This window comes from Jaculus jaculus, chromosome 1, assembly GCF_020740685.1.
Source record: "Jaculus jaculus isolate mJacJac1 chromosome 1, mJacJac1.mat.Y.cur, whole genome shotgun sequence".
NCBI classification, from domain to species: domain Eukaryota; kingdom Metazoa; phylum Chordata; class Mammalia; order Rodentia; family Dipodidae; genus Jaculus; species Jaculus jaculus.
Window position 1 is genome coordinate 263,044,774 of NC_059102.1, and position 12,184 is coordinate 263,056,957.

A 12,184-nucleotide genomic window follows, 5' to 3' on the forward strand; every position below is an offset into this window, starting at 1 on the left:
CAGTGAATCTGATGATATCAAATCAAAGAAGAAAAAAGATACTGCTGACAAACCCAGAGACTTTGCCAGAGGTCTTGATCCTGAACTAATCATTGGTTCTATAGACAGCAGTGGAGAATCGATGTTTCTCATGAAACTCTGATGAGGCAGACTTGGTGCTGGCGAAGGAGGCAAACATGAGGTATCCTCAGATCGTCATCACTTTCTGTGAAGAGAGACTGACTTGGCACTCTTGTCCAGAGATGAAGCTCAATAATTGTTTGCATTGTTTTAATATATGTTTATACATATATATATATAATCTGGTCTTGGATTTTAAACTACTGGTGTGAAAGTAACTATATTCTTATGCAGATCAAGTTTGATATGTTGGTTTTGAAAATAAAAAATTATTCTGATTTATTATGCAACACCACTTGTGTTTCTCGTGAAACAGATTTTAGAACAGACAACAGTACTTAACCTATGAAAATATTAATTACTTGCAAGTAATTATAAAAGGAAAGTTTGACCTCCTCATAGGCAGTCTCTGTAAAATAGAGCTTCCCGCTTTTTTTTTTACTTTATTTTTATTTATTTATTTGACAGAGAAAAAGAATAGGCATGTTAAGGCCTCCAGCCACTGCAAATGAACTCCAGACACATGTGCCCCCTTGTGCATCTGGCTAATGTGTGTCCTGGGGAATCAAACCTGGGTTCTTTGTCCTTGCAGGCAAACGCCTTCATTGCTGAGATAAGCCATCTATCTCTTCAGCCCTTTTTGTTGTTGTTTTTCAAGGTAGGGTTTCACTCTAGCCCAGGCTGACCTGGAATTCACTATGTACTCTCAGGGTGACCTCAAACTCACAGCAATCCTCCTTCCTCTGCTTCCCAAGTGTTGGGATTATAGACATGTGCCACCACACCCAGCCCCTTATTTTTCTTTTTGAATATTATGTATGTGTATGTCTACAAATATTTATACACATGACAGACCTGGCCACCTTGGATATATACATATATCCAAGCATAACGATACTCAAAAGGGAGATTATTAGATTGTTCTGAAGATTTTTGAAACGAAATAAATATGTTCAGTGCCTTACTTCATGCTAACACTAAACAGAAATGGCTAGGAAAGTCTCTTTTGCTTTTTCTTGCTTTAAAGTATCATGCATAGATCAAGATGAGAAACTGGCAGAGAGCTGTCCTGTCATAGAAGGTTGTTCCTCAGATACTACTTTATGCATGGCCTTCATCCTTTCCTTTATACCTAAAAGTGGCTTTAGAAGACCTCACATTGTGTTACGAGAAGAGCGCCATGGTAGTAGTGGTCGGGTGGTGCGACCAAAACCGCACAGTGAAGCATAGGGGCAGGAGTGGGGGACCAGAAGAAGAGAGGTCTCAAACCTCCCTTCTAGTCACCCTAAATCACAACTCTAAATGTTGTGTTACAGGACTTGAATTTGTATTGTTGGTTCATTTATATTAAATCCTTCAAGATACTGTAGTAAAGACCTAAAAAGAGAAAGAAAAATATATATATATGAGGCTGTGTGGGATACTACACATCCAAACTACTACATTTCACTCCTGGCCCCTATAAACTCATGGCACTCCGAGTCATGTCAGTCCCCAAAGGTTTTTATTTATTTATTTTTGCATGATGGGGGGTTGGCGTTTGAGGTAGGGTCTCACTCTAGCCCAGGCTGACCTGGAATTTACTATGTAGTCCCAGGGTGACCTAGAACTCATGGCTATTCTCCTCCATCTGCCTCTCAAGTGCTGGGATTACAGCATGAAGCATCTCACCTGGCTGCCATAGTTTTTATTGTTGCTTTATCCTAACACTATTCAAAAGTTCAAAGTTTCCTGTCAGCCTGCAAGATCAGAACATCAGTTAAATGGTTGCAGGACATAATTGTAAAAGGTAAACATTCTCGAACTGCAAAAATAAGGCAAAGCAAGGACTAAAACCAGGTTGGCCTTGAACTCATAGTGATCCTTCTACCTCTGCCTCCTGAGTGCTGGCGGTGCTCCACTGTGCTTGGCTTGATTCAGGAGTTTTATTCAAGCTTGTAACTGGATTTCCAGCTGCCTGGCTGGAGGAGGTGTTGGTCACTGTAGATCTGCCTGGGGTTCCCGGTGTGTGCTTTTGGTGGTAGTTACTTTTCTCTCTGTGTGGATCTGTGTAAAGGGCCCAGCTTCTTCCACCTTATGGAACTTCCCCTGGATCAGTAAGCTTTAGATAAGTCCTGTTCCTCCCATAAACTGTGTCTGGTTTGGAGGTTCATCCCAGCAACATGAAGCTGAGTACAACACCCTGTATCTTAGCTCCATGCTGGGCCTTTGTGGTGGTTTGATTCAGGTGTCCCCCATGACCTTAGGTGTTCTGAATGCTAGGTCTTCAGCTGATGGAGATTTGGGAATTAACGCCTCCTGGAGGCAGTGTATTGTTAGGGGCGGGCTTATGGGTGTTATAATCAGTTTCCTCTTGCCGGTGTTTGGCACACTCCTGTTACTGTTGTCCACCTGATGTTGGCGAGGAGGTGATGTCCACCCTCTGCTCATGCCATCATTTTCACCTGCCATCATGGAGCTTCCCCACAAGCTGTTCTTGGTCAGGTGTTTTCTGCCAGCAATGAAACATCTTCTGTAACAGTTTCTGAAATTCAGTAATTTTTCTCATTCAACACTAACCAGGCCCAAACATACTTAGTTTCTGAGACCAGATGAGATCAGCATATTCAGGGTGACATGGCTGTAGACAAAATTGAATTATTTCTGAAGAACAGAGTTTTATTTTCTCACACTGGAAGTAGGAAGCCAAAGATCTTGGTTCTCTCAAGTGTCTGGTGAAAGCCTGGTCTTTGCTTCTAGGATATGGTGTAAATGTTTTGCCCTGGCATGGCAAAAGGACAAAAAAGAACAAACTCCTTCCATGTTGGATTATCCATCTATGCATATGTCTTGGTGGGGTCTAATGTAGCACAGACTTGTCTTGAATTTGCATCAAGTCCTCCTGCTCTGCCTCCTGAGTGCTAGAATTGTAGGCCATGAAAGGCACTTGCCTGCGAAGCCATAGGACCCAGGTTCAATACCTCAGCACCCACATAAGACAAATGTACAAGGTGGCACATGGGTCTGGAATTTTGTCTGCAATGGCTGGAGACCCAGGTATACCCATTCCTTCTTTATCTCTCTGTGTCTCTTTCTAAAATAAATGAAATTTTAAAAATTAGTGATTAGGTTGCACTTTTTTTCCCTTCTGGCTTACATGGGACGTGGAGAATCAAACCTGGGTCCTTAGGCTTTGCAGGCATGCACCTTAACTGCTAAGCCATCTCTCCAGCCCCAAATGTTTTCTTTCTTTCCTTCTTTCTTCTTTCTTTCTTTAGAGAGAGAGGGAGACAGGAGAGAACTCCAGATGCATGTGCCACCTTGTGCATCTGGCTTGTATGGGTCTTGGGGATTCAAACCTGGGTCCTTTGGCTTTGCAGGCAAGCACCTTAACTGCTAAGCCATCTCTCCAGCCCCAAATTTTTTATTTTCGCTTTTGTTTTGGGTTTAAAAATATTTTTTTGTTGTTTTTGTTTTTTCGAGATAGGGTCTCACTCTAGCTTGGGCTGACCTGGAATTCACTATGTATTCTCAGGGTGGCCTCGAACTCACAATGATCCTCCTTCCTCTGCCTCCTGGGTGCTGGGATTAAAGGCATGCACTACCATGCCCAGCTTTCTTTTCTTTTCTTTTCTTTTCTTTTCTTTTCTTTTCTTTTTTAATCTATTTATTTGAGAGCGACACAGAGAGAGAGAGAATGGGTGTGCTAGGGCTTCCAGCCACTGCAAATGAATTCCAGACATGTGCACCCCCTTGTGCATCTGGCGAACATGGGTCCTGGGGAATCAAGTCTCGAACCATGGTCCTCAGGCTTCACAGGCAAGCACTTAACTGCTAAGCCATCTCTTCAGCCCAGTCTAGATATTTTTACTAACATATCTTCCAGTTCCCAGATCTATTCAACTGTATAATTGGATATTAAACTACATATGTAGGCCTGGCATGGTGGTGCATGCCTTTATTTAACCCCAGCACTTGGGAGGTAGAGGTAGGAGGATCACCATGAGACCGAGGCCACCCTGAGACTACATAGTGAAGTTCAAGTCAGCCTGCCTGTGCTAGAGTGAGACCCTGCCTTGAGAGGAAAAAAAAGGGAAAGGGCTGGAGAGATGGCTCAAGCTCTGCAATGGTAGCATCAAGAGCATCAGGTACTGAATGAATACTTACTTATGTGCATTTCTCCTTATGTATTATGAGCAGAAACTGTTAATTTTAAATACCTATTAAATATGACAAATGTAAATAAATGTCTTAATTTTTTAGAGACATGACCATAACAGATGCACATTTGGTGTTGTGTGATGAACACTGTATCATTTCAGGGATTGGTTTCATTCACGGATGTGACTGTAGACTTCTCCCAGGAGGAGTGGGAGCAACTGGACCCCTCTCAGAGAATTCTCTACATGGATGTAATGCTGGAGAATTATAGCAACTTACTTTCAGTGGGTAAGGACAGCTTTGGAGTAAGGCTTGATGTTTGCCTAGTAGCATTTAAGCCCCTTTATCAGTTACCAAAAATTATAAACTTCTGAATTACTGAGTGGCATTGGAATCTGTCTTCATGAATTGAAACAGAGAGTGCAGCCTTTGAAGTTGTGCTTCTTCCTTTCAAGGTTCCTGATATCCAGGTACTTAGGAGCTATGTTTTTATTTTTAATTTTTATTTATTTATTAGAGACAGACATGGGACCTGGAGAATCAAACCTGGGTGCTTAGGCTCCACAAGCCAGCACCTTAACTGATAAGCTGTCTCTCCAGCCCAGGAGCTATGTTTTATTAGTAAGCTCTCTGATATCACCAAACTCATTTTCAAGTTGGAGTGGCAAGGGTTGCTGATAGTATAGTTAGAACTCTATAGGGGAGATATGAGAAAGAAAGTAAGGGACTGCAGAGTTGGCTCAGCAGGTGCTTACCTGCAAAACCTAAGGACCTGGGTTTGATTCCCCCATACCCACAGAGCCATATAGTAGATGCACAAGGTGGTGCAAGCATCTGGAGTTCATTTGTAGCAGCTGGAGGCCCTGATGTGCCTAATCTTTCTATCTGCTTCCCCTCAAATAAGTGAAATACTTAATATGGGCTGGAGAGATGGCTTATTGGTTAAGGTGCTTACCTGCGAAGCCAAAGGACCTAGGTTCAATTTCCCCAGGCCCACATAAGCCAGATGCACAAGGTGGTACATGCGTCTAGAGTTTACTTGCAGTGGCTGGAGGCCCTGGTGCACCCATTCATTCTCTCTCTCAAATAAATTTAAAAAAATAAAATAAAATTTAAAAATATTTAATGAAAAAAAAAAGAAAAGAAGAGGCCAGTAGAAATGATATTCCAGGGATTTTGAACAACTTAATACCTTTGAGGGTTGTTTGGTTTTTTACTTTTTATTATAACTTCCATAAAATATACAATATACCATGATCATAACATCCTTCCAATACTCCCCTTTTCCCCCCCTCCCCATACCCCTGCTTCACTGACTCTTTCCAACTAGTGTTTTTTAGTCTTTGTTTTTGAGGTAGGGTCTCACTCTATCCCAGGCTGACATGGAATTCATTATGTAGTCTTGAACTCACAGCGATCCTCCTACCTCTGCCTCCCGAGTTCTTGGATTAAAAGGCACATGCCACCATGCCTGACTAGTCTCCTGTTTTGGTGCCATCTGTTTTTCCTTCCCATTGAGGTTTTTGTTGTTGTTGTTTATTTCTATTTATTGATTGAGAGTGACAGAGAAAGAGGCAGATAAAAAGAGAGAGAATGGGCATGCCAGGGCCTCCAGCCACTGAGTACAAACTCTAGACACGTACGCTCCCTTGTGCATCTGGCTAACGTGGGTCCTGGGGAATCAAGCCTTGAGCCGGGGTCGTTAGGCTTCACAGGCAAGCACTTAACCATTAAGCCATCTCTCCAGCCTGAGGGTTTTTATTTATTTATTTGAGAGAGGAAGAGAGACAGAGAATGGGGGCCCCAGGGCCTCCAGCCACTGCAAATGAACTCCAGATTCATGCACCACCTTGTGTATCTACATTACATGGGTACTGGGGAATCATACCTGGGTGCTTAGGCATCACAGGCAAGTGCCTTAACCACTAAGCTATTTCTCCAGCCCTTGAGGGTTTTTTTGGTTTGCTTTTTTGTTTTGTTTTCTTTCATTTTGATGTAAAGTCTTACACTAGCCCAGGCTGACTTGGAGTTAATTCTTTAGTTCCAGGTTGGCCTCAAACTCACAGTGATCCTCCTAAGTGCTTGGATTTAAGGTGTGCACCACCATGCCTGGCTTATTATTTATTTATTTATCTGCTATTTATTTATTGAGACAACAGAGAGAGGAAGAGGCAAAGAGAAAGACAGAATGGGCATGTCAGGGCCTCCAGCCATCATAAGAGGAGGAAAAGATCATGACATCAAAATAAAAGAGAGACTGATTGAGATGGGGAGGGGATATGATGGAGAATGGAATTTCAAAGGGGGAAGTGGGGGGAGGGCAGGGTATTACCATGGGATATTTTTTATAATCATGGAAAATGTTAATAAAAATTGAAGAAAAAATGTAAATAAATAAGTAAAATTAATTATTTCTTTGTAAGCAGAGAGAAAAAAAGAGAGAATGAGCACATCAGGGCCTCTTGCCCCTGCATACAAACTCCAGACACATGTGTCACTTTTCACTTTGTGCATCTGGCAGACATGGGTACGGGGGAAGCAAATCCAGGCTGTCACTGTCAGGCTTTGCAAGCAAGCACCTTTAATCACTGAGACATCTCTCTAGTGTAGTCTTAGGCTGGTCTCAAACTCACAGAGAGCCTCCTGTCTCTGCCTTCTGAGTGCTGGGATTAAAGGCATGTGCTATCATGCCTAATCTGGTTTTTTAAAGACATTTTTTGGTATGTTTATGTATAGGTACTTATGCATATGGGAGCCAGAGAACAACCTCAGAATGCCATCCACCCTTTTTTGATGCAGTCTCTCCTTGGCCTAGAGTTTGCCAAGTAGGCTAGACTGGCTGGTCAGCAGACCTCAGGAGTCTCTTCCCAAGTGCTGGGATTATAGGCATGCACCATCATGCCCAGCTGGGTTATTTTTATTTTTATATTTTGTTTATTCAAGGTAGGGTCCTGCTGTAGCCCACGCTGACCTGGAATTCACTATGATGTAGTCTCAAAGTAGTCTCAAACTCACAGCAATCCTCCTACCTCTGTCTTCCCAGTGCTGGGATTAAGGGTGTGCACCAACATGTCCAGCTGACCGTGGTGTTTTTTTTTTTTTTTTTCCTTTCATTTTTTGTTTTTTTACCAACAACTTCCATATTTGTAAACAATATCCCATGGTAATTCCCTCCCCCCCCCCACATTCCCCTTTGAAACTCCACTCTCCATCATATCCCCTCCCCTTGTCAATCAGTCTCTCTTTTATTTTGATGTCATGATCTTTTCTTCCTATTATGATGGTCTTGTGTAGGTAGTGTCAGGTACTGTGAAGTCATGGATATCCAGGTCATTTTTTTGTCTGGAGGAGCATGTTATAAGGAGTCCTACCCTTCCTTTGGCTCTTACATTCTTTCTTCCACCTTTTCCACAATGGACCCTGAGCCATGGAAGGTGTGATTGAGATATTTCAGTGCTAAGCACTCCTCTATCACTTCTGCTCAGCACCATGGTGCCTTCTGAGTTATCCCATTGACCATGTTTTTGTGGTTTTTTTATTTTATTTTATTTTTTAAAAATTATTTATTTATTTATTTGAGAGCAACAGACACAGAGAAAGACAGATAGAGGGAGAGAGAGAGAATGGGCGCGCCAGGGCTTCCAGCCTCTGTAAACGAACTCCAGATGCATGCTCCCCCTTGTGCATCTGGCTAACGTGGGACCTGGGGAACTGAGCCTCGAACCAGGGTCCTTAGGCTTCACAGGCAAGCGCGTCACCGCTAAGCCATCTCTCCAGCCCGGTTTTTTTTTTTTTTTTTTTAATTTATTTGAGAGTGACAGAGAGAGGAAGAGGCAGGGGTTGGGGGAATGGGCACGCCAGGGCTTCCAGCCACTGCAAATGAACTCCAGATGTGTGTGCCCCCTTGTGCATCTGGCTAATGTGGGTCCTAGGGAATCGAGCCTTGAATTGGGATTCACAAGCAAGCACTTAAATGCTAAGCCATCTCTTCAGCCCCAACCGTGGTTTTTATTTTACTTTTTCTGAAAACTTTAGTCATTTTGTCATCTGGCAATGTTATTTATGACCATTGTCATTTTCTGTTTTGTTTTTGTTTTTGTTTATTATCTGAGAGAGAAAGAGGCAGATAGAAAATGGATATACCAGGGCCTCCAGCCACTGCAGAGGAACTCAAGATGCATGTGCCACCCTGTGCAGCTGGCTTATGTGGGTACTGGGGAATCAAACCTACGTCCTTAGGCTTTGCAGGCAAGTGCCTTAACTGCTAAGCCACCTTTCCAGCTCCCATGGGTTTTTTTTCATTATTTATTGATTTTTTTTTAATATAAAGGTTCCGCCTCCCCTGCCTCAGTTTTGCCGAGGGTCTTTGGTAAGGTTATTGGTATTTTTTGTGGGGTCTAAGAGGCCTCAGTCAATCTCTGCAGGAATGGGGGAAACATAGTGTTCCAGGAGGCTCTTACAATCTTTCCAGCTTCTCTCCTGTGATTTTCCTTGAGCCTTGATGGACAAGATAGAGGTCTGGTTTAGTGTTGCTTTTTTTGTTGTTGTTTGTCTATTTTTGTTTTTCGAGGTAAGGTTTCATTCTAGTCCAGGTTGACCTGGAATTCACTATGTAGTCTCAGGGTGGCCTCAAACTCACCATGATCCTCCTACCTGTGCCTCCCAGTGCTGGAATTAAAGACATATGCCACCATGACCAGCTAGTGTTACTTTTTATGTAGACTTTGGATCTGTTTTTAGGAGGTTTGAGTGACCATAGTGTCTATCACCATGTCCCTGGAACTGGTTTTCAGGCTAGCCATGAAAGCAGTATTTGTGTCACCACTTCTCCTGTAATGACTACTGGATGTGAGCAAATGAGGTGGAAGTGACTCATCCCGTGGTAGACAGTCAGCTCTCTCTTCTTGATGTGTTGATTTATCGTTGTTCTCACCTGTATTCTTCCCCATTGCTGAGTAGAGCTCCATTGTGTGTGTACCATATCTTCATTAACCATTCATTTGTTGATGGGCATCTGGCCTGCTTCCTGTTCTTGGACTGCACATGTGCAGGGTCCCAGCCACCCCACACCAGCAGCAGGGGTACTGGGCCAGCTCTTCTTTTTCTTTTCTTTTTTCTTTTTGTCACCATACGCTTTTATATTTTTGTCTGTTCCTTTCAAAGTTTTAGAAATGGGAAAAGTTCTAACTGATGATTTTTTTTTTCTTTTGTAAATGCTGGGAGACTGGGTCGAATTATTCAGCTACATGATAGGACATTTGTGGAGACTTCACATTCGGTAACATGCAACACCACAGAGGAAGAACTGAGAATGTAAATTTTGTTGTGCTCTCTCCTAGAAGTGTGGAAGGCTGACGACCAGATGGAGAAGGACCATAGAAACCCAGACGAAAAGTCAAAGAAGCAATCATCAGTTGAAGAAAGAGGTACTCTCCTTGGAAAGACATTTAATCTGAGCACAGACTTTGTTTCATTAAGACATGTTCCATACAAATATGATTTATATGAGAGAACTTTGAAATATAATTCAGACTTACTTAATAGGAGCTATATAAAAAAGACAGACAATGAGTGCAATGGATTTGAAAAACCACTTTTGTATCTGAAGCAAGAGAAAACTCATCCTGGAGTAGAATATTCTGAATATAATAAAGGTGGAAAAGCCAGCCATAAAGATGTCATTTTTAAACATCAGAAAATCAAAAATTTGGTTCAACCTTTTGTTTGTAATTACTGTGACAAGACCTTCTCCTTTAAGTCACTTCTCATTAGTCATAAGAGAATACACACTGGAGAAAAACCCTATGAATGTAATGTATGTAAGAAAACCTTCTCCCACAAGGCAAATCTCATCAAACATCAGAGAATTCATACTGGGGAGAAACCTTTTGAATGTCCTGAGTGTGGAAAAGCATTTACCCACCAGTCAAACCTTATTGTACACCAGAGAGCACATATGGAGAAGAAGCCCTATGAATGCAATGACTGTGGAAAAACATTTGCTCAGAAATTTGAACTTACTACACACCAGAGAATTCATACAGGAGAACGACCCTATGAATGTAATGAATGTGCAAAAACCTTCTTTAAAAAATCAAACCTCATCATTCATCAGAAAATTCACACAGGGGAAAAACGCTATGAGTGCAGTGAGTGTGGAAAATCTTTTATCCAGAATTCACAACTCATCATACATATGAGAACTCATACAGGAGAGAAGCCCTATGAATGTACTGAATGTGGCAAAACTTTCAGCCAACGATCAACTCTTAGGTTACATTTGAGAATCCATACAGGAGAGAAACCGTATGAGTGTGCTGATTGTGGAAAGGCCTTCAGCCGGAAGTCCCGACTCAGTGTCCATCAGAGGGTTCACATAGGGGAGAGACCCTGAGGCTGCAATCAGACTGCGCTGTGGAAACCCAGAATCCTTCCTGAAGGGGGAGGAGGATCTCATGAAACATGCTGAATCAACTTGGGAGTTCATACTGGAGGATACAGTCTCTCAACTCAGATATTTTTTTTTAAAAAGAAGGATCTCTTAAGAATATTATCCTGGAAGTTGGCCATGATATCCAGCTAAGAAAACACATCATAAAATACAGTTGTAAATAGACATACCCAACTATATTGCATTGAGCTTTGTTGTTTGTTTTTTGGAGCTGGGGATCAAACCCAGGGACTTACTTGTGCTTGGTAAGTGCTTTACCACTGAGCTACACCCCTACTTCACCATAAGCTTTTTCAAATTTTGAATGAAGGGAATATTTTGAGAAGCATATATAAGCAGTGCCCTAGAAATTTATGTCGCAAAACAAATTATTTTAAAACTGTTCATGTGAATATAATAGTCACTGGGCATTTGAAATTCTTGTCTTTGTGATGAGTAGGATACATCAAGCAAGGTTTTCCATACTAACCATCACATGTATGTTTTGGTACCTTTCCAACTTATTATGCATTCCAAATAAAATATGTAACAGATTTTAAAGTAGCATGTAACCTCTATTTCCCCTATGGCTTGCTGGCATCTGTAAGGTCCTTTGTCACTGGGCTGCCTCTTCACTAAAGGGAAGCACTGGATAGAAATGCGCACGGTCTGAGAGCGAGGAGTTCTCAGGAGTAAAAGGCAGCAGATGTGAACTGTATTACTCAGTATGCACTACAGAATAAAATTGTGCTGTGCAGAGAAGTCTACTGTCATGCTCTTGTTATTACCCTGTTTCTCTTACTGCTTTATGAATTATCTTTCAAAAATGGATAGGGTGGGCTGGAGAGATGGCTTAGTGGTTAAGTGCTTGCCTGTGAAGCCTAAGGACCCCGGTTCGAGGCTCAATTCCCCAGGACCCACGTTAGCCAGATGCACAAGGGGCACATGTGTCTGGAGTTTGTTTGCAGTGGCTGGAGGCCCTGGCACACCCATTCTCTCTCTGTCTTTCTCTCTGTTGCTGTCAACTAAATAAAATTTTAAAAAAATGGATAGGGTGCTTGTGGAGCTCACAAATTGTTACATTTCAGAGGCTAGTGAAAAAAAGTAAGAAAACTCAAGAGTTGTGTTTCTAACACTTCTCAGCCTTTTGGCTAAGATCAAGTGAAGAATTGTATTTCTTTTTTTTTTTTTCTTTTTCTTTTTTTTTTTTTTTGAGGTAGGGTCTCACCCTAGTCCAGGCTGACCTGGAATTCACCATGCAGTCTCAGACTGGCCTCAAACTCATGATGATCTTCCTACCTCTGCCTCCCAAGTGCTGGGGTTAAAGGCATGCACCACCACACCTGGCTCTGCTTTTTAATGTTTCTGTGTGCATAATCCATAATAGAAATGAATTTTTCAGTTTTGTATCATTTCTGTTGAGTTTCACTGTCATCACCTGTGGTATTTCCCTGTGGAGCTGACTAGCATCTTCTGTACTTTTCTGCCAGTGTT

General features: G+C 42.0%; 1 protein-coding gene and 1 pseudogene across 2 annotated transcripts in view; both read left to right on the forward strand.

The window, feature by feature from the left end:
- The window catches only part of Zfp1 (ZFP1 zinc finger protein), a 28,904-nt gene extending 17,452 nt beyond the window's left edge, over positions 1 to 11,452 (forward strand). The window contains exons 3-4 of one of the 2 annotated variants that reach the window (XM_045157974.1): positions 4,422 to 4,548; positions 9,600 to 11,452. In XM_045157974.1, the coding sequence (XP_045013909.1) occupies positions 4,422 to 4,548; positions 9,600 to 10,654 (1,182 nt within the window). In that variant the 3' untranslated portion in view covers positions 10,655 to 11,452. The remainder of the gene's footprint in view (positions 1 to 4,421; positions 4,549 to 9,599) is intronic. The other variant, XM_045157979.1, reaches the window with a different exon arrangement.
- Positions 11,453 to 11,821: 369 nt separating this feature from the next.
- LOC123458041 lies at positions 11,822 to 11,969 on the forward strand (annotated as a pseudogene).
- Positions 11,970 to 12,184: the final 215 nt, after the last annotated feature.